Below are 23,722 nucleotides of genomic sequence, written 5' to 3' on the forward strand. Positions count from 1 at the left end.
AGCGCTACCACTAAGAGATCATCGGCCCTGTTGTTCTACCGTTACCATCATGGCCCAGGCATTACCTTTCAGCATGACAACGCCCGGACTCACTTTGAGATGGATCTGCACCTTCGACGTCAACCACCTGTTCCACAGACACTCCAGGAACTTCGAAACATGCTCCAGCAGATATGGACAGATATCCAACAGGACTTTGTGCGACGCCTGGTCAATTCCATGGGACAAAGCTGTGTTGCTTGCATCACAACCAGAGGTGGACACACACGATATTGATTTGTAAATTGACATTTTGGCATGAAATCACGCATTTTCTGAAATCAGTTTGGCAAATTAAACCATTTTAACACTTACAGGAGTCTTTTATCTGTTGCAAACCGAAATTGTTTCAGATTTGGTAAAAAACAGAACTTTGCATTAAATCTTATTCAATGTCACAACTTTTGTTGTTCAGTATACATCTGCTGTCGAAATAGACAATTTCTGAAAACTAAAACATATTGGAGGCCATCTTGGATTTTCGTCATCACCAGGGGGAGCAGCATACGAGATTTGAATTATATAAAGCATTGTTGCAATTGATCCTGAAAAAGATACTGTGATATTGAATGAATTGACCAGATAATTATCATATAATGAGTATAGACTAAAGTTATAAGAGATTTCAACCATGTCGACGTCCATCTTGGACATTCATCACCACCAGGGTGTGCTGCATACTAGGTTTGAATTATATACAGGATTGTTGTGATTACTCCTAAATACATTACAAAGATAATTTGTATAAATTGGCCGGGTAACTATGATGTGTTGAGTATAGACTGATATCATTAGAGATTTCAGCCATGCTTGCGGCCATCTTGGATTTACTACCACCAGGGGGTGCTGCAAACTATTTGAATGATATACTGATCTGCTGCAATTCATTCCGCATGCATTACTATGGATATATGTATAAATGGATCAGAGAAGTATGATATATTGAGTATATGTAGATATCATTAGAGATTTCAGCCATGTTGGCGGCCATCTTGGATTTTCTACCACCAGGGGGCTCTGCCATAAATGTTCGGAATGGTTCAATGTATAAGTATGCCAAGCTTGGTGCTTTTAACCCAAAGTGCACAATTTTAGCTTTAACCTCCCCACTATTTTGTTTCTTAGGCTTAGAACTTTTTGAACAGCCCTCGTACAATTGATTTGTCTTTGCCCGAAGTTCTCGAGTTTCATCATTAGCTCAGTAGCATTCATCAATTATGACTAGTCATGATATGGCTGAAATAATGCCGATGCCGAGTCATCAACAAGGAAATGTTTGGGCAAAACGAAAATATTTCTGTGACGGAGTTTCTTCTTAACCTATAATTAGCAGAATCGTTGCACTTGTACACAGCAGACGTGATTCAAAATTAACGTATCAGCAAAATTAGTAGATGTGCAATTGTGTGACTGGATTGCCTGTTTGTTTGTGTTTGTGTTGAGGCGTTTTTCGAACAACAAAACAAAACAACCATACAGGTATGGGTCCAAAATAATATTACCAGATACACAAGATCCAGTGCACGTGAACATAAATAGTTTAGAGTTATTCAACTTACGCTGATGTCTCTGAATCTGAAACACTATATGATGTCCATGAAGATGACTTCTCAACCAGGTGATCTACGTCGCTCACATCTTTAGTCAAATGCGTTGAAGACTGGTGGGACATATCATCGGTCATGTCTGCTACAATTCTGCGTGTTGTATCACTGACGTTGGGAGGTGCTGCTTCCCTGGACACTTCTAAACTGCAGTCCTCCTTCACCTTGTCTTCATCTTGCATCATTCGGTTTCTATCCACTTCTGTATCATGCAGAATAAACAATTCACCGTTTTATTTCACAGCCATGAAATGATGTGCCTTAATGTAGGAAAGATCTTTTGTGGTGATAATTACGTTGAAATCAAAGTATTTTCTTATTCATGTGTATGGGGTCATGGGTGGCCCAGACATCGGAATTCACTGTGTAGAGTTGCGCTCCTTGGGCACGTTAAATAGCTCTGAGTGTTGGTTCGAATTCCGGGTCGCCGAGATTATGTTTGTAGGTTTGTTTCACCAAAGTGGTAAACGTCTTAAACCTTCATCACTTCGGGATTTCCTCACACATTACACTGGTGGTTCAAAGCAGTGTTAAACCCAACTCACTCGATTACTCATCATTTATATGAAATTCTTTTGCAACTGTCAATATATTGGTTCGGGATTATCAGTGATCTCACCCAAAACAATTACTTACCTGATATCCTTATTTTAGCCGTTGCACCTTGAACAGAGCTGCCGTCAGTTGGAATTTCTGTAACAGAGTAATAGATTACAAAACTAATTGCCAAAACGTGTAGTTTTTAAGAAGATGTGCATTTGAATTTCTTGATGGATGGTTATTCATTTACACATAATGAGGACATGTACTTATTCAAGATGTACATGAATATTTTAGTGTGTTGTGTGTTATATATATTTACTACGTGGTACTGTGCTGTGTTGTGCGCTCAAATCTTCTATACGATATAGCACTGTACTGTGGCGTTTGTTCATTCGCCACTATTATGCTGGGGGTTGTCATAGCCGTCATCATGGTTTAAGAATGTTTGGAGTCTTTTGATGTGGATTACTTCTTGTAATTTTCTAATCGTGAAGTCTTTGAGTTCGGTTGTAAGAGCTTGGATTTTATTCCACTGGTAACTCTGACTTGGGTTGTCCATGTATATGGTCTGATAAACCAGATTTAGTTGGGAGCTCAGGTGATCTTTAATTTGGGTTTGTTGGGCCTTGATGTTTTGCCAATGTAAGCATGTCCACAATTTCACTGATTCTAGTACACTGCTCACGGTTCTTGCTTTTGGCTGGAGGGTGATTTTGCTGTGGCTGGGATGTTGTTTTGGATACTTATTCGTTCACTTGATATGACTATTACAGGCATAAGACTTCAAAATACTGGCATGCGAAAGTCAGTGACGACATTTTCAGACATCAGCCTTGCCATGAGAATAAACCACCTTAATTCACCGCTTCAAAAATGTCTGGCTAGGATTGACCCCTGACAAATATGTCTAAAAATCATTCCCCTGGGCTCATAGCCATAGAAATATTTCATGTCTTATTCTTTGTATTTCTTAGCAACGCTTGTGTGCAAAAACATAATGCAGCGGTGATGTTTACAACTACACCGCGCTGACAAATTAGACACAAGAAATGAGTTATTCCGCGACAGGATATGAAAAGGACCATATATTCAGTTGATAAAGTTGAGCTTTTGTGCTCAGAACATTGAGCTTTGAATATGAAAACTGGGATATACCTTTTTGTGGTCCCCTGATGCCATCATGGTTTATGTCCTCTGTCACAGCATATGTGCCTTGAGCTGCAGAAAGTGAGAGTGGGTATCGAACCTGGGTCTTCAGAGTGAAGAGCAAAGGCTCGGCTACCCCAGCATGTTATAACTGCTTCATCTTAATAAATGGCTAGCATTTCTATTTACACACGTTCATAATTTAGAAGGGACAGTGGCATCTGTGTTGCCAGTGATCCGGGCACCGTAACTCAGTGTGTAACTCTAGATTTGCATGCAGACCTCCTACGATCCTTCCTCCACAAGAACATACTCGTGCTCATGGTTTGCACAAAAATAATACAGCCTGACATATTAAAATGGCCTTCAACTGAATTTACTCATTAGCTCATATTTATAATGTATTGTTGTTTATCGTTATATCTTTTTATAATTCCACACCATTTTATAATTAAATATATGTGATAATCTAGTTATTTAACTGTCCTTTGTCGAAAGGGTGTGTAGTCTAAGTTTATGTCTCATTAATGTTCTCGTCACGAAATGGCTGAGGCTCGCATGAAGATTCATTATCCATATGTTAACACATTTTGTTTCATCTTTAGATATCTAAACATGTTCCCCTTTCTCTCATAACACAGGCACTTGCAAGCTCTAAGCTCTAACCGTTTGACACTCCTTCGGAGGCTGTTCTTGACAGAGATACTTCATCCAACGGTGAGTGTACTACGGGATGATCTGGAATAATACAAACATTTATGTTATATCAGAGAACAAAACTTAAAAAGAAATGTTCAGTATTATATGATGGAAATGACACCAAATGGCAAATTACATTTATGTACACAACCTAGGTGTAAATGAGAAAATATGATAACCTTGTGTTTCATTACAGCTTTGATGTTACGAATAAATTGCTAAAATGGCCAATTTGGTTAAAAGGAAGATATTGTCCTCACATACAAATATATTATGTTATTTTTTGTCTTTTCGTTTCAAAGATCGCTTGAATATTTGATTATTATACTTGCCGATTATCTTCTTTGATATCCACATTCTTGAGGGCTGGTCCATAACACTCAGGATGACATCCAAGTCATAAGTAGTCACCACACTTTTCACATCCAGTAACTGCTCTTTTTCCATTTGTTTAATCTCCTCCAGGGTGTGTGCATCAAGTGTTACATTGTGTTTTCTGCAAGATGTAGTGGAACTATAACGATAAGACACACATAACCTAAATGTCTGCCTAGTTATCATATTCACATTAAAATCAGTTTATAAAAACGATTGCATGTACTCAGACAAAACAACAAACGCCCGAGGGGAATGACTACACACCAACACCCATTTTGAACGGTAGAGTGAAATATATACTGTGGTATTAGCTAAACCCTAAGTGGGCCCCGTCCTTAAATGGGCCCCAGCCAAAGACATGAGGGGAAAAAACTCTCACGAGTATGCTGCTGGCTGGAAGCACACAGCTACACTTCCAGTGAATAAACACACTTAACAAACGAAGACATCTTTGTCATATCGCCACATGGTGTCAGAAGAAGGATTTTGTCATGGCAAGCTTTCAAATAACTCCTCCTGAGCAATTTCATTTCACTAACACAGAGGGATGGACAAGATGGATCCGTCGATTCGAGTGGTATCGCATCACCTCCAAGCTTGCTACAAAAGACCAAGAAACCCAAGTAAATCAGCTCATATACCTGATGGGAGCAGAAGCTGATGACATTTTGCCGACTTTCACTCTCTCCCGAAGAGGAACAGACGAGCTATACTATTGTCAAAGCTAAGTTTGATCAGTACTTTTCTGTTCGTCGAAATGTCATATTTGAGCGAGCTAAATTTAACCAGTGTGTACAGAGAGATGGTGAACCAGTTGCTAGTTTCATCACAGATCTCTATTCTCTTGCAGAAAACTGTAATTATGGTGCACTTCATGATGAGATGATTCGAGACAGAATTGTCGTTGGAATCCGTGACCTCAAATTATCAGAAAAACTTCAGCACGACTCTGAATTAACATTACAGAAAGCTGTCACAAGAGCCAGACAATCTGAAATTATCCACAAGCAGCAACCTGTGATTCGAGGCAATGTGTCTTTGAATACAGCAAGTGGAAATTCAAGAGTTGAAGAACTTGTCACTCCTAAAGGCAAAGGCAAGAAACCTCGTGGCAAAACTAAGCCCAAGACTTCACCTTGTCCATTTTTTAACAATGCAAGGCTTAAACCCACATGTTCATACTGTGGTAGAGATTCACACCCAAGAGCAGAATGTCCTGCAACCAGGTCAACCTGTCGGAAATGTCCTAAAGTTGGACACTGGGATGTAGTATGCAGGAGTCAACGGTGGGGTCTATCTGAGATTCGTCTCGAACAAGGGTCTAACAATGAGTGTACCAACGAGAAGGAATATGCGTTCCTTGGTTCCATTAGTGCTGATAGTGAAAGCTCCGATCCATCACGGCCTTGGCTTGTAAATCTTGAGGTTAACTCACGACTAGTTCGTGACTTTAAGATTGACACGGGTGCTGACGTCACCGTCATTCCCTATGACCTTTATGTGTCTAAGCCTTTTCCAAAACTTCAGCAAAGTGGCAAGAGACTGTATGGTCCAGCTAACTCTAGTTTGTATGTTGTTGGAAAATTCAGAGCAAAACTCAAAACTGTGTACGGTGATGTTGTGACTGAGCAGGACATATATGTCGCCAGAGGCCTTACTCGTTCTCTGCTGGGTAGACCCGCAATTCAAGCTCTCAACCTTGTCAGCCGCATTGATAGCGTTGTTGGGGACAAATGGAAAGACATGTTTCCCAAACTGTTCACTGGGCTAGGAAAGATGGAAGGTGAATATACTATCAAGCTCAAAGAGGATGCTAAGCCTTTCTCTATCTCAACACCCAGACGTGTGCCTCTACCTCTCATGACGAAAGTGAAACAGGAGCTCCAATCAATGGAAAGCAGTGGTGTCATATCTAAAGTGGACTGTCCTACCGACTGGTGTGCTGGTATGGTGGTCGTCCCAAAATCTTCAGAGAAGGTCAGAATATGTGTTGATCTGACTAAATTGAACGAGTCTGTGAGGAGAGAATATCACCCTCTTCCTGCTGTGGATCACACACTAAGTCAGTTGAGTGGAGCTAAAGTGTTCACAAAACTAGACGCAAACTCTGGATTCCACCAGATTCCATTATCCACAGATTCCTCACTACTTACCTGTTTCATCACACCCTTTGGCCGGTATTGTTTTAACCGCCTACCTTTTGGCATCTCGTCAGCACCAGAACATTTTCAGAAAAGAATGCAACAGGTTCTGGAAGGTCTAGATGGAGTTGTGTGCCAGATGGACGATATCCTGATTCATGGTCATGATGAAAGCGAACATGATCAGCATGTAGCGGCAGCCTTGAGCAGATTGCTTGATGCAGGCATAACACTTAATCTGGAGAAGTGTCAGTTTTCAAAGAATAAAGTGAAGTTCCTTGGACACATAATTGACAGCACTGGCATTTATGCAGACCCAGACAAAATTCATGCTATTACCAGGATGAGCGAGCCACAGAAAGTCTCTGATATCAGGATATTTCTCGGTATGGTTAATCAGCTGGCAAAGTTTGTACCCAATCTTGCATCTAGAACACAACCTCTTCGCGAACTCCTTGTCAAGGACATGTACAGAGCTTGGGTCTGGGAAGAACCACAGAGTTCTGCGTTTCAGTCTATCAAGGACCAACTGACATCTGCTCCAGTACTCGGACATTATGATCCAAATGCGGAGACTTGTGTTTCAGCCGATGCTTCCTCATTTGGATTGGGGGCAGTGATCTGTCAGAAAGACTGCAGTGGAGTATATAAAGCAGTAGCCTACTGCTCTAGATCAATGACGGACACAGAAAGGCGCTACGCACAAGTGGAAAAAGAGGAGTTGGCAATTACCTGGGCTTGTGAACGTTTTCGTGACTACCTGCTAGGTAAACAGTTTCACATAAACACTGACCACAAACCACTTCTTTCTCTGTTGGGAAACAAGAGCTTGGACCAATTGCCACCTCGCATACAGCGATTCAAGATGCGCCTCATGGCCTATTCCTATACCATATCACATGTACCAGGGAAACAGCTTTGTTCAGCGGATGCACTCTCTAGAGCGCCGACGGATATTCCACTCTCAAGCCAAGAGTCTTGTTTTCTGAGGGACACAAATATCTATGTTGATTCTGTTCTTGCTACATTACCTGCAACAGATCAACGACTGGATGAGATACGTCTCAAACTACGTGAAGACCCGGTATGTGAACTCATAATGAAATACTGTACTGATGGATGGCCAAAATACACATCTCTGCCGGACTGTGCACGAAACTACTGGCCATATCAAGGGGATCTCACTGTAGTAGATGGGCTACTCATGATGGGAGTAAGACTGGTAATTCCAGCTTGCATGAGAATTGAAATTCTTGACATTTTGCATTCTTCTCACCAAGGTATTACTAAGTGCAGGGCGCGAGCAAATGAGTCAGTTTGGTGGCCAGGCATCAGCACACAGATAGAACATGTAGTTAGGGGTTGTCATACATGTGCGCGATTCCGACCAAACCCACCTGAACCTCTGAGATCTTCAGAAATTCCATCTCGCCCATGGAGTAAAGTGGGGACAGACCTATTTGAACTGGATTCCATACCATACTTACTTGTAGTGGACTACTACTCAAAGTATATTGAGATTGCAAAACTTGACAGTACTACCTCTGCAAGTGTGATAAACCATCTGAAATCTATTTTCACAAGACACGGTATTCCGGACATTGTGATTTCGGACAACGGTCCACAGTACTCGTCCTATGTTTTTCAGAAATTTTCTGAGACCTGTTGCTTCACTCATATCACAAGTAGCCCGCGGTACCCACAAAGTAATGGTGAGGCAGAGAGAGCAGTTCAAACTGTGAAGCAACTTTGGAAGAAATCATCTGATCCTTACATGGCACTCCTCACCTATAGGAGTACACCGTTACAAAATGGATTCAGCCCTTCTCAGCTCTTGATGGGACACAACTTGCGGACAACTCTCCCAGTTCATACATCTCAACTTCAGGCTAATCAACCATCTTCACAGGAAGTGAAGTCGTCGTTTACCAAAATCCAACAGCGTCAAAAATTGAACTATGACTCTCGTCACAGGTCACGCATTCTTCCCCAGGTGAAGGAGGGAGATACAGTGCTTGACATGACAGTGGATTCATCAGAGAAGGTCAAATCCACAAGGAGGCTGAAACTCCAAGATCATTCTACATCAAGGCAGGTGATAGCATTCTGCGCAGGAATCGTAGACATCTCACTCCTGTGCCAGGAAAGCAGCCAAAAAACACAGACGCCAGGTCACAGCCCTTGAATGTCTCGTCTGGTGTACCATCAAGTGTGCAGCGTGACATTCCACCTGATGTGACTCTGACCAGATCCGGAAGGGTTTCAGTTAAACAGACTTGATTTGTAGAAAAATGAATAGTAGTCAGTTAAGAAACATTATTGTTTCATGTTAGTCGTTAACAGTTCAGTAGATTTAAATCTACATTGTGTTTGATTTCAGTAAAAGACACTGAGGTTCAAATGTATGTTTACTCCCAAAAAATGGAAAGGACATTATTATTTGTGATGTATAGTTCAGCATCAACAGTTATTCTTTTATTACTAGTTTTAATGTTAGAGAACACTCAACTTGCTTTTGTGCTTAACAAAGGGAGATGTGGTATTAGCTAAACCCTAAGTGGGCCCCGTCCTTAAATGGGCCCCAGCCAAAGACATGAGGGGAGATAACTCTCACGAGTATGCTGCTGGCTGGAAGCACATGGCTTCAGCCACACTCCTGTACACAGCTACACTTCCAGTGAATAAACACACTTAACAAACGAAGACATCTTTGTCATATCGCCACATATACCGTCTTCAAACTTGTATCAGACTATTTACCTTGCATCAAGCTATCATTGAGAGATAGAGGGGTTGGGGGTACAGTCTAATAATCTCCTCTAATTTTCATCTGTTCCGGTTGGGGGACAGATATGTCACATGCATTTTGATTTCATAACAGGGAGGCCTTTGGCTCAAGCTCCAGGAAGTTATATGTACTTCCCATTTACTGGCATCACTTCTGACATCACACAGGACAATGCAGTTTCCAACCATTGTCCTGTGCCTCTTGCTACCATTATAAGAAATTGATACACACACTTCCAGCGGGGGAAAATACATGCCAAGGGGAGTGTGACATTAATAAGAAAATTCCGGCTTTATGACATTGTCCCTCAATGTCAGCCAATTAAATGCTTGAATATTGTTGGTGCTAACAGTGCACAAGGAAACAGAGCTAACTTACCCATGACCATTTCTACAGTAAATCTAAATATATCTTGAGGATGACATTTTGGCGGTACATTTAAACATCCCAATCTACACAGCTATGTACAATGATGTATGCATACTAACACATCAGCAAAGCAACCACATTATTAGCACAATTACCTCACCATAGTGAGCATATAATAACCACAATTGATAAATTTAAAACAATCAGACTTTTCACCACCACTTTTCAGCATCGTTTCTATACCTTCACCATATTCATCCCACATTCTGCTCATGTACAAGAGGCACATACAATGGTCATTCTACAATCAGCACTGTAGCCGCATAAAACAATCACAATCTTGTAGAATTTTCCTATTCGGAATATTCTATAAGTAATACGTTACCACTGTTATACCGAGGCTGTTGGCACCCTCAACTGCTCTTATAGCGAAATCTTCCAGAGATCTCAATTACCTCATGCAGCACGTGCGTAGCCACCTAGCTGCCATGTGACACCCTTCATTCTTGTCTCTTGCGAGAGCAAGTGCTCAGGGGATGGACGGGCGGGCAACAGCCTAGTGGTAACGTATTACTTATAGAATTTTCCGAATAGGAAAATTCTACAAATTACATAAAGTAATACGTTACCACTGTTATACCGAGGCTGACTACCACAGTAGGCGGTGGGGAGCACGTACAACCCGAAACCTGACTGCTCATGTTCCTTCCGGCCAGCGGAAGTATACAACAAGGCGGAAGCACTCGATGCGCATGCTCCCAGCTTGGCGTTTCCATATAGGGATACCAAAGCACTGTCGAGCGCATATCGTAAGGCTCAATCGTTATTGCCAGACGATTGGTGACTCCAAACGGCCCCACTGGATAGGTATTTCATCGCCGCAGCGGATGAGAACACAGTATCCGTGTGAGCTAAATCTTAGATCAGGTTTAACAGTCGAAAAGAGCGAAATTAATTTCATTCGGACCTCATATCCCAAGAACAAGCCTACTTAAGCGTGTGTAATAGGCGCGTGACCTAAATTCAATATTGGAAAGCATGCATTACAAGGTTGCAATACAGGACAGACAATTAAGTTAATAATTGTCAAATCCAAATAAAGAAACACACAGAAAGCAGCACTCACCTGTGGATGAGCGCGCTGGCTTGTGGGACCCCCACTCCCGTACCCACAGCTGTGGGAACGTTTGGGGTAGACCCAGATTGACCACTGTGCAAGGTCTGAAGCCTGAGGACTTCGGAATTGCGCTTGGCACAACCCTTAGATGACCGCTTGTGCCGCGATCAGCGATCATGTCTTCATCAGAGACCTTTCTGAGGTAATGATTGGCAAAAATCGAGTCAGAACGCCAGTAACAACCCCGCAATATTCTGTGAACAGATATATTGGAGTGTAGGGCAAATGTTGCTGCTAGCACCCTAATCTCGTGCGGGTTTGACCCCGCAACCGGTAACCCCCGAGACCGGTACGCCAGATTGATGACAGAACGAAGCCATAAAGCAATCGAGTTGCGAGTTATGTCAGCAGTGCGATTAGGGTTATGAACAGACGGTCACGCCCTTGTCTGCGTTTATTCGAAGCCTTAAGATAATACTTAAGGGCCCTAACCGGACACAGCGATCTGTCCTCGGTATCAGCAGAATGTAAGATTTCTTTGAGGGATCTAACAGTGAATTCTCTCTCCATTTGGCCAAATTTCTGATTCTTAGCGACAAAACCCATGAGCAGGCCTAGGTGGACCGCTCCTTCGTCGTCCCTATCGAATCGTACATTGGTGACATCGAGTTCGTGTATTTCCGACACTCATGCTGCCGTGGCAAAGGAGAGGAGAAATGCTTTTTTCTAAGTCACATGCCGGAATGAAGCAATACCCAAGGGTTCATACGGAGCCTACGTAAGTGATTTCAACACTAAGGAGAGATCCCAGGCCGGTGCCCGAAGGTGGCCCTTTTTAAGATCTTGCTGCTTAAAAAACCCTTGATACCCCGAATCACCGGCTCTTTTGAGAGACTGGTACCCATAGCAACGTCCCAGACTGTGCAACGGACGAGACATAGTTGGCAATGGAACCCCCAGAGAATTTCCGGGTCTCTCGTAAGTGAGACATGAAACGAGCAATATCCTGCACAGGTACCTTATCTGGCGAATGAATGTGATGTTTACAACACCACTTCGTGAAAATAGCCTAACGTGCTTTATACACCTTCTGGGTAGAATCATGATGCATACTAACGTATGCCCGAGACGCCCAGAAACCTTTCTTCCTCAGACAATCAGTGACAACATCCATGCATGCAGATTGAACTGCCCTGCATTTGGATGAAGCTGCCGATGTGAGGGAGGATCAAACTGTTGAAAATGCACTCGTCTTGGTCCGTAGGGGAACCTTCGACCAGACTGGCCGCCGCCGCCAAGTAGGTGTCACCATGTGACATAGCGAGCATGGAGTGCGGAGAGGGTGTCCATTTGCTGTAAAGTCGCTTTAGTGACTGTAGCAGCAGGTGGGGCATGGACACCCAACCTCTCCACATGGGCCTCCGCGGTGGGACTTGCCTCCGGGAAGGCCAAGTCATGCACCGGGAACGAACCCTTGGAGGTAGTGGCCTCAATTGGCGCCCAACGAACCGGCCACCTCAGGGGTGATAGCAGAATGCACGTAGCGCCTGTATCGCGCAAAATCCTCCGGCCCTAGACCCTCGCACAGGGTGCACCGGGTGCCCTTGCAAGGGACCCTGCACCGCGGGCAACGATCGTGAGGATTCCAGGAAGACAAAAACTTCTGAGAGGTGCCGCAGCGCCTGGTAACAGGAGTAGTCAGGGTGCTGGACAATAGTTCCATCTCCATGTCAGACATTGTTCTTTGAACAAAAAGCAAAACATGGTTACAACACACACACCAAACATATTCACAAACGTAGATTTTCCGAAGAAAAACAAACGATAATAGTAAATACATAAAATACATATAATGGATATATATATACATATATTAAAAGGTGATGCAAAAAACACCCCACTATATACCACTAAAGGTGGATGGAAAACACAAAGTGCCGACGCCGCACCCCGTTAGTAGCGAAAATTTAGGTGGGAAAATTTTCTAAGCGCCGTATAACGAACACCCCGAAAATTACAGTTTACTTAGGACTAAGAAACAGTAATAAATATCACCAAGGATAGGCAGGAGGCAGACACCGTAGAATGCAGATCAGTCTATTTACACGCAAGCGAAGAGAAAAGAGTGAAGGGTGTCACATGGCAGCTAGGTGTCTACGCATGTGTTGCATGAGGTAATTTAGATCTCTGTGGAAGATTTCGCTATAAGAGCAGTTGTGGGGGACAACAGCCCTCGGTATAACAGTGGTAATGTATTACTTAATGTAATTATAAGCAAAGTAAGCTACAATCAGTTCTTATACATACAGTAAAACCATTGACAACGTTATCATAGTTTCTGTATCATAAGGATAGTTACCAATAAGTCAGCATGGTTACAAAATTAAAACTTATGCATGACAGTCGTCACACAATCAGCAAGGTTACCCTTTACCATTAGCTTAGCTAGGATACAGAGAGCATACCAGTTACATAAGAACATACACAATAGCCATCATACAGTCAGTATATGTTTACGAATATCAATACTTATGATACTCACCGAGCTCTTGCTATGAATTCCTGGTCATCAGATATGAGTACACACCGTCCTACTCTGCCAAGTCGTTTTGTGATTTCTATCAGCAATGTTTTACTACCAGTGCCTGGATATGTTGTCAAACGGACTAACTCTCTGTCAACATTTTCCGACAGTATTCGAAACTGATCTCTAGTGAGGTAAGCAGTCATACCACTGGCTTCATCTGTGACACTTAAGACAGAAGTTGTTAGAGCTATTCCAGAAAGAAATGCTTTCACAATCCTGACATGTTTCTTCGGGAACATAGACAACGATTCAGGAATGCAATGTTTGGCTGTGGCATGTGTTAACTTGAGAATACTCTCTCTGAAATGTATTTCTGATGCTAAGTCTGAATCATAAAGGAGTCCAAACACGGCACTAAAATATTCATTGGTGAACTGCCGAATCATGGAAACAATCTTTTTCACAAGAGATGATATGTATGCTTTTGCGTCAATCGAATCAGAACTATTGTTTTTCAGAACACTGAATATGATTGCTGGCTTGTCAACCTCACTAAGAAAAACATCAAACATACGACCCTCCACATTGATCGGAACATCCACATTTGCACACACACTAAGAGATTGTGTGATGTAGGCAAATTTCTTGTTCCGCATTTCTTTCAATCTTCCTTGGAGCTGGTTCCAGACCTCAATGTTGTTAGAAGGAGTGACTCTTGGATATACTAGAATGTTAAAGAAGTCTTGACATTACTCTTTGCAATTAAATAGAAGATGTTAGTGTTTCAAAATGGAACACTTCGCCATACACAATTATGACTTAATGGTTAATTTACAGCGATGTGTACTTAATATGCTATAGATAACTTACTTCCAGCATAACTGTCAGTCTCTGTAACATATGTTGTGATGTCATCAATACTACTTGAAATTTCCTTCACCCTCAACGGCCGTCGCCTAGAAGACCTAAGCTCAATGAAGTGAATCTTTTCCAAGTCTAAGATTTCTGCAAGAAAAGGATGTTAGTGTATTTGGGGAACTTTTAAATTGATTTTTTTTCATTGATCTTCTGTATGTAAGGTATTATGAAAGTTATTCAGTAATCTGAAATGATAAAATATGTTAAATTGCTCTAAACACAAAATATAATAATTACATTCAACAATCATTGTTTTGAAATCATACCTTTCAAAGACGTTGGTTCACAAGTAACAAGTTCCTCACTGCACCTTAAAGATAAAATGTTATCTTGAAAGCATGCTTTCAGTTTCAAATGCAATTTACAGGTATCGACTATTTCCTTTGAAACTTTTGCAACAGGTTCACTGCAGCTGAATATGTAAGGGATACTATTGAAAGACACATATCATTACACACGGGCAACAACAACAAAGAGAAATGTTGGTTAAAAGAGTGAGATCATTTTGGGTAGCATGTCATGTTACCTCTGTATTTTGGCCGACATATTTTGATGTTTAATGTTCCTCGTCTCAAGCTTCTTGAAGACGTGCGAACCACTCTTTGGGACTTAAGCGACGTATTGTGTTTTCGTCTGTCAGTTCATACGACTCTGGACCCTCTTTGTCATAAAAGAGAATTCCATTTACTGCTGCCACTGCCACTTCAAGAACATATCCGGTATCATCCGTGTCATAGAACTGTAGGTTAATGGTAGATGCGGGTGTTTCTATTTCCTGCCCACTGTACTGCAAGATGACTGTTTCTGCAGATAGTTTCCTAATAATACTGTCTTTAAAAGCACTTTGTTCTGTCTCAATCTTAACCCAGTTTTCTCGCAGACCAACTTGTGCATATATCTTGGAAGTGTAGTTTTCACTTTTGTAGTATTTAGGTTTTTCAGAAATTCCAGCATAGAAAGATCCTCCTCCTTCAACCTTTGAAAAAGCACTGATGTATTCCTTTAAACGCAGATCATTCCAGACGTAATCAGAAAATTTAACGGCAGACTTCAACACATCAAGTGAAATGAATTCAATGGATTTGAATTGAATTCCTCGGCCTTCTTGAATATTGTCTAACCCTCGGACAGTTGGGGGTTGATTTGTAAATTCCTTTCTGTTGCTGAGAAACCTGAAGACTGTGTTGCTGAGAGGATCTTTGATGCTGTTGTCTAATGAGAGTTTAGTGGAGAAGTTCAAGGTCGACAGTAAAGACGTTGGACGCACAACAAGTAGGATTACACCATGTTGATCTTCAAACCAGGATTTCTTATAAACTTTGTCAAAAAGTTCACCATCATCAATCATATCATCAAGTTTATCGTCAACAAGTTCATTATAAAAGTCCAAGTATTTGTCATCACTCGCCAATCCTTCTACGTGTATCAAAATAGCCCCACCACCGCTGTTTCTCAATGCTGATACAAACCTCTCTAGTTTTCGTACATACAGTCTCCGTTCTTTCTTACTTCCTTCACTGTGCTTGGATTCACCATCTCCATAACACAGAGTGGATACATGTAGATGATGGAAGAGACAAACTTCCTCCTGTATACCCAGGGTATCTTTGCGTTTCTTTAAGTCACAGCAAAGCGTACAAGAAGCTGCAAATAGACACATATCAATCTCGTTTACTGTAATAGCAGTGTTCTCTTACATACAACTCTCAGTTTATAATCATGTTGTTAATATGGACTAGTTATTCTTTCGTGCATATGTATCATGTTTTGACATTCTCTGATTTTATATGGATATAGCTAATATAACATTTCGTAAACGTCATTTATTGAGATAGAAACACAAAACAGTTTTATTTGATGTGCCCATTCGTATCTCCATTCTAATAATGATTGGACAATGTGGCATCTCAAATAACAACACAAAGCCACCTGCTATTGTTTTAAAATCCCTAAGATTCTGTTGTTATTTCTGCTCCACTTGTTTTTGAACATGTCTATGAAGAATGAATGAAAACTCTTAAGGTTGTACAATACAACTTTAACTGTTTGCATGTACAAAGTACATTACTTTTCATGTTTGCAGGCTGAAATGAACTTAATACTCAGACAGGCAACATACTTTTCAGGCATCAAAGTATTCTATGTTAATGATAAATGTATTCCGCACTGTCATCAAGAAACTCCAAATCAACTGGCTATCTCCAACAACCATCCATGTGGACATGGCGTTTGGGGAATAGTGCTCCTTCCTTTGACACTGTGGTGGGCAACGTAGTTCAAGAGAGTCTCAAAGATGATCCTAGGTCAGGTAGATATTTACCTGCCACCATTAAGGAAAACGTTGATACAATACATCATATGAATAGATGGTTTATCGACGACTGACAACACATCACATAACCAATACGCTAGACATTAACGAGTGACTGAATTGAGCACACACATTTGTGATCTGACAATTAAACCTGTATGCCGTCCACCGGCTCATACCAAGTAACAGGTAGCTGAGTGGCAATGCTAGCCTTGGTCAATGCTTGTTTCTTTTTACATTCTTTCTCCATGACAGTATAGGCCAATTCTCGAGCCTCAGAATATGTGACTTGGCCATCCTTACCTAGCTTTGATATGTTTATTTGTTTGAAATTAACTTTTATCAAACGACTTTTAGAGAATTCTGGTATTGACTTGTCGACCTCTTATTCTCAAACGAATAAAGCATTTCCCAAAACCATTAAATAGATAAAATATGGTAACCTGCCAAAGCAACTGCATTCGAATATATAGGAAAACTCACTAAATGTGTGTTGTTCAACAGGAGAATTCACCTGTGCACATGTCTATTGTCGCAATGGCAGCAATGCATGACTGTGGCTTTGAACTCATTGAATATTTTCCATATTCCCCAGATTTATGACCGTCAGAAAGAACTGTCAGACAAGAATTATTCAATGATGATGACGATATTTCTGACTTTACACACCCATAGCAGAAAGTCTCATACACCAGTGGGATCCAGGCACTCCACTTTCAATAGAAGAAGTTTTGTAAATGATTAGGAACCACTTCTGTCAACACAGTCGATCGCTTTTAGGCTCAGCTCTTTTCAGTCTCCCGCATATCCAGACAAATACGAATACATTTTATCAGATAGACCATTGTTGCAATTTCCAAAGTATAAAGAGCCTACACTACTACATATTCAAACAAGACATAGCTGCCATGGACTACGATCTATGTTCCGAAGCACTACTTGTGTCCATATTTACGTACTTACCAATTTGTAAGTGGCGCTCCCTGTTGTCACGAGACACAATCCATTTAAAGCAAACAAAGTTTTCTTCTGACTGATTGAGTTTATCAACGTTAAACTGAAATCTATCTAAAGTGTCTTCTCGGACGGTTTTGTCTACATGAAGTAAGACTGTTTTCTCTTTATCTAAGTAAAGATTTGTGATTTCACTTTCAACTGAACTTGACCAGTGTTCTGTGTTGACATCAGGCTTCAGAACGATGCTCAAGGGTCCTTTGTTTTGATCATCGCACAGTTTGCAACCTACAGCAGAGGCATAACATCAGTATTTCATACATCATATTGGTTCATGGTTGTCATCTGCATTTGTGACAGAGAGTATGGTTTAATTCCCCAGGGACAAAAGAAGGTTGGATTGTAACTTGACGTCACATTTAGTGACGGCATTGAGACGAGTGGTGCAATGGAATATTGTCATTTGTCTTTACATTTAATTTTCGCTTTTTGAAGTAATGTTGGTTCGTTTAGAGGAATAGTGCAGTTGTGCGGCTTTTACATTTAAGACAGTGAAGAATCATTCAGTTTGTCTTATATACTCTTAATTACAAATGCTGCAACAAAAATACGCAAATGACATTTGAGTAACGCAATTCATATTTTCGTTTACCACACTTGGCATTAAACATTTATTAGATACTTTGGTGTGAAAGACTGGGATTTCTGAAGTTGAGAAAAGTGATATTTTCATTGCAGCGAACATAACACTTCATATTTCACAACAGTGAACATAGCGCCTTGAAGGAACTATTGTCATACAAGAGTTACCTCCCCACAAATTGTCTCCCCGTTATCGGAAGTGTCTGGCCTGTACAAAAAATCCACACACACGTGGAACAACAGCAACTGAATCACATTTAGCAGCTGTAAAATCCGGATGCATTGCCCTCTAGTTACCTGAGCAAAACCATTCATTCCACATCTGGCGGAGTGATATAACTTCCGGTTTAAGAAAATGTGTTGAGGTTCATTTGTTGTGAGAATGTACGACAATAAGTTCAGAGGCTCAATATATCTTGATAAGATAGCTACATATATATGTGAGAGAGAGATAGACAAAAGGAAGTTGCATGGTAACGTGATGTCAGAACATTTAGCGTCGATGTTGTAAAGTCATAATACCAAGGCTACAATGGAATAAAGACATACACTTTACATTCAATTTTGGTGCATGTTTAGGCATACGTGAGTTTCAGCAGACATGTACTTCCGTGTCCTTCTGTGCATGCGTATTGTGCGAAGGGCCAAAAATCACGGAAGTAGCCGTGACGTCAGCAATATCAGACTTTAGGTTTAACTGTGCGATCTTCTTGGCTTTTCTTTGGATGACGATTAATACATTATCAGCAAGCGGTGGATTGATGATGTGATGTGATGTGCATTGGTGTTACGATCGCCTTAGCACTGAGATCGCTTTGTACAAGAGCACCCAGGTATACAAAACGGCGATCTGTACACATATCTCACTGGGGCCTCACAGTAGGAACAGACTCCGTTCTTTGGAGGCATATCTACTGAACCAAATTAAAAACTTCACAATCCTAAAATTTTAACATTTTGACCAGTTATCATTGTGGGCCCTTATTGTGTATTTAAACAGTAATGGCCACGTATTGTCTTCAGATAACACCCGTTTTTGTGCAGGTGAATCGATCAAAATCATGTGCACAGCACTATAGTGGCAAAAGTGTTTTTTCACGTGCAACTGGTCACGTGGTCATAATACCGCACTTGTTAGCAGTCATTAACAAAAAAAGAAAAACACAAGAAAACAAAAGTTTTTACGGCCATGTGTCATGCCACGCCTTTCAAATGTGCAACGTGAACGTGCCATCGGCATGTTACAGACGGGAACGTCCATAGCTGTAGTCGCAAGGACGATGGGTTGTAGTCGACGGACTGTTTATGATTTACAGCAAACGGATACCACCGCTGATCCACCTGGGCCAGGTCGACCACGTGTGACGTCACATGCAGTGGATCGTCAGATTGTCTTACGTCACCTCCGTAACCGATTTTTCGACGCCTACATCAACCAGAAATGAACTGTTTAGGGGTAGACTGAGTGCGCAAACTGTTCGAAACCGTCTGAGAACTGCTCACCTTCAAGCAGGACGGCCATACTGCGACCGATTCTGACTCAATTACACAGACGTCAACGTCAATTGTGGGCACAGCGACACTTTCGATGGACTCAGAGGAATTGGAATCAAGTCGTCTGCAGTGATGAATCCCGATTTAATCTTTGATTTGCTGATTGTAGGGCGAGGGTGTGGAGGCGCCGTCATGAACGTTATGCCCAGTGTTGTGAACAGGAAATTGACAGATTTCGAGGCGGATGTGTCATGGTGTGGGGTGCTTTCTGTGGCAATGCACGTTCCAGGCTTCTTGTCGTCCGTGGCAACCTCAACGCTGCTGCTTACCGCAACCAGGTACTGGCACCAGAACTTCTGCCTTTTATGGCAGCACATGGACCCGGTTTGATATTCCAACACGACAATGCCAGACCCCACACAGCAATTTTGACAAGGAATTTCCTTTTGAATGCGGGAGTCAACGTCATGGACTGGCCGTCAAGGTCTCCCGACCTCAATCCCATCGAACACGTCAGGGATGCTCTTGGCAGAAGTCTGCACACTCTCCAGAACCTACCACAGATTTTGCAAGATCTTGGCACTATTTTGCAGCAACAATGGCGTCGTCTTCCCAATCATGTGTTCACAAGCATCGCAAGGTCCATGCAGAGTCGTTGTATGGCCGTTGCACATGGTGGCCATACACGTTACCGAACTTGTGTGCTATCAGACTTATGATGTAAACTGTTGATGTTATTACCGAATACCGTAGGTGCTTGGAACAAATTATGGTTACCACCATTAATTAAAATCCTTCTTTGGACATTAATGATTAAAAATTACCTTCTCTGATACATTTGTCCGTTGTATATCATATATGGGATTACTTTTAAAAATGTGAAGTTTTTAATTTGACTGAGTATATATTATTTGACAGTGGATGGAATCAGACAACTTTTTTCAGACAAAATACTGCAAACACCAAGTGTATTGTGAAGGTATATTCACTAGTGCTCGCGTCAAGTTATTGTGTTAAACTCTCTCTAGGTTCTTGATGCAGCTATGCTAGCTTCCACACAGTGTTATGATAATTTATCATTATGCTCAACGTATCATTTCGCTCGTCAGATACCAGACCTATTCACTCGTTTCATGAAATTGGTATTACACAGAGCGAGTTTAGTACTTTATGTAGTTCTTGCCGTTTATAACTTTTTTTCTAAATATATCACTTTCGTGTGTGAGTATAGGCAGACATCAATGCGATCCACATTCTTAGCCAATTGAGTTTAACAGAATAATACTTCAAACACGACAAAAGTTTATACGGATTAATTTAATACCATACAATGACCTACCTTTAGAATTCAGGGGTCCGTTCCACAAGCTATAGTATCGTTAAGGTTATCGTAACTCCCATACTTTAACAAAGACTTACGACTGTCGTTGCCATCGTCTTATGGAACGGGACGCTGCATCACGAAGCTTACAAACACGTCACAATACCCTATGACGTAATTTGTGGAATTTTGTTGCAAGATCCACCTGTGAGACAATGCCATGTGCCGTCAGCCTGTCAACAAGGTTGCTGGGGTCATCGAGTGCGCATAAGTGAGTGAGTGAGTATGGTTTTACGCCGCTTGTAGCAATATTCCAGCAATATCACGGTGGGGTACACCAGAAATGGGCTTCACACATTGTACCCATGTCGGTAGTAACCCGGGTCTTCAGCGTGACGAGCGAAACCTTTTAACCACCGGGCTACCCGACTGCCCCCAGCTCCTCTCAGTGATCTATCATCTCCATTCGCAATGCCGTTGAATTAGCCCAGGGATGTTTTCAATATGTGTTGGTGCAACTTTTTCTCGCAGCACATAAGCACACGCTTTGGTATTAAACAATGTGTAGTACAATTGTATGTTTATTAAACGGGTGAGTAAATGGGCGAGTACTAAAAATATATATCACGAATATTAAGATAAACTTATGTTTATTTGAAATATGATTTGAATATCAGATTATATTTTTACTAATCTATAAAGATATTAAGTAACATTGGTCTTCATGCCATTATTATTATGATTTTTTTTCCCCATTAATTACATATTAGATCACTTATTGAAACCGTTGTGTTGTTTCGGGCTCAGCCAGCACTTCTTGTTGATATTTACTTCTCTAAAGCCAAGAGGGCTCAGGTGCCTCCAATGCAACAACACTTCCTACACTTCAAACCGGAGAGTAAAATTGAGAAATGTTGTTTCAAATGCTGTACTTTTCAGTATACATCACCCAGTAGTTACCAACTGGGCTCAGATACAAAATGTTTTTTGGCCATCGTCATTTACTATACTCTGTGATGAGAAAAGTAAAAATTTGTCAAAAGAAAATCTACAAATTATGGGTGAGAATGTGTTTGCTGATCTGCCGCTGAAGAGGCTGCATAATTAGAGAAGACAAAATTTGTCTTTTCTTTTGTCTTTGTTGTTTCATGCAGCACTCAGAAATATTCGAGCTATATGACGGCAGTATGTAAATTATCGAGTCTGGGCCAGACAATCCAGTGATTGACATCATGAAAATCGATCCACGCAATTGGTATATGATGACATACATCAACCAAGTCAGCGAGCCTGACCACCCAATTCCAAGCATAGTCGCCTTTTTACGGCAAGCATGGGTTGCTTAAGATCTACATTCGAACCTGTATCTTCACGGGTCAGGCAACAATTGGTCAGAGAGCATCGTCAACTGGTATCGAGTCTCGACTGGAACTTTTAACAGCCTCCAAGTATTTATCACTGTCAAAGTAAACCTGATCAGACTATAAATGTCCGGTTTCCACCTTTGACGAACTAGGCTGCAATTATGGAGTTATATTTTGGCTGGACTAACTAACTAATTGGAGTATATGCATGTGTACAGACAACGTTGATTTGATGCACTACCGAAGTAAGACCCGTTTTATTAAAAAATAGATCTTGATTATCGATCAGATCGTCTACACTGGGCGAGGCCTTTTTATTTGAAGCAAATGCAAGTAATATGGTAGGTGGTAGGTGGAATCTATGGCAATAGGAGGGACATAGAAGGGACAAAGCTCGTAATAGAGATAAAGATGAAATCCACGCGAGGTAGCAGAACGACAATTTTATCTTAACCCGCACACTATCTCAAATCCACCACTTCCACAAGCTCACCACCAAGCCCAAGGACAGGTACATGTGTGTAAATTGGTGGTGTGACTTTGTGGTCTGGACAACTGATCGACTTCATTTAGAGTTTAGAGTTCAGGTATTATTTCGTTGTGTAATTACAGTATGCATGCAATGATACATTTCAAGCATCTGTTCTTTATTTATTTAATATTCATTCAAAGGTATTTTAGATATTTATCTATGTATTCGAGTTAATGGTTGGTCAAGGGGAGATAAGTTTGAAAAATAATTTATATTGTTGCTGTCAGTTTTTCAGTTCAATTTATGAACTACTCATACACTACAGTTTTACAATTGAGTGTAAATGTTGATTGCAATTATTAATAGAAGATAATAAAATACAATTTATATGATGGACAACCGCCGTCATATAGCTGGAATATTGCAGAGTGCGGCGTTAAACAACAAGCAAACAAACAAAATATATGATGGACAATGACTTTTGTTGAATCTGTTTGAGGATTTTTATATCACAATGTACACTAAAAGCAATGGGCATGCTCCTTGTCTAATCCATGTACAATCAAGTTGCAATTAATTTCTCAAGGACTGGAGGCCACAGGTTCACCGAGGCAGCACACACTTGTACCATCTTAGCCACAGTACATTTCACAGAGGTCTCTTGACAAGATGGACAGGGGACCCTCTGTTGCAGCCGAGTCCTTAAAGCAGTTGATGACTCGCTCCACATGATTTCGGACATTGGAGTACACCCTTGATGTTTCGACTTCTTGATTCTTGCCTTGGTGTATGCAGGTAGGGCCATCTTTGCTACCCTAGTTGCCAACACAGTGTCGAGGAAGAAACCTTGGCCAAAACGACATATCACCTGCATATAATTTAGATAAATACTTGT

The 23,722-nt window shown here is 41.2% G+C and overlaps 2 protein-coding genes across 2 annotated transcripts in view; both read right to left on the reverse strand.

Moving 5' to 3' along the window:
* Positions 1-23,722, reverse strand: part of LOC139460432 (uncharacterized) — a 289,333-nt gene that overhangs the window by 211,467 nt on the left and 54,144 nt on the right. The gene's annotated exons all lie outside the window — the stretch shown is intronic.
* LOC139460438 (uncharacterized) lies at positions 19-14,069 on the reverse strand. Its single transcript, XM_071241927.1, has 7 exons — positions 13,367-14,069; positions 4,364-4,527; positions 3,999-4,070; positions 3,342-3,404; positions 2,280-2,336; positions 1,599-1,845; positions 19-238 (listed from the first exon to the last, which is right to left on the reverse strand). The coding sequence occupies exons 1-7, from the start codon at positions 14,005-14,007 to the stop codon at positions 19-21; spliced, it is 1,464 nt and encodes a 487-aa protein (XP_071098028.1). The 5' UTR covers positions 14,008-14,069.

Source organism: Haliotis cracherodii, unplaced genomic scaffold (genome assembly GCF_022045235.1).
Source record: "Haliotis cracherodii isolate W230 unplaced genomic scaffold, xgHalCrac1.p SCAF_14, whole genome shotgun sequence".
NCBI classification, from domain to species: domain Eukaryota; kingdom Metazoa; phylum Mollusca; class Gastropoda; order Lepetellida; family Haliotidae; genus Haliotis; species Haliotis cracherodii.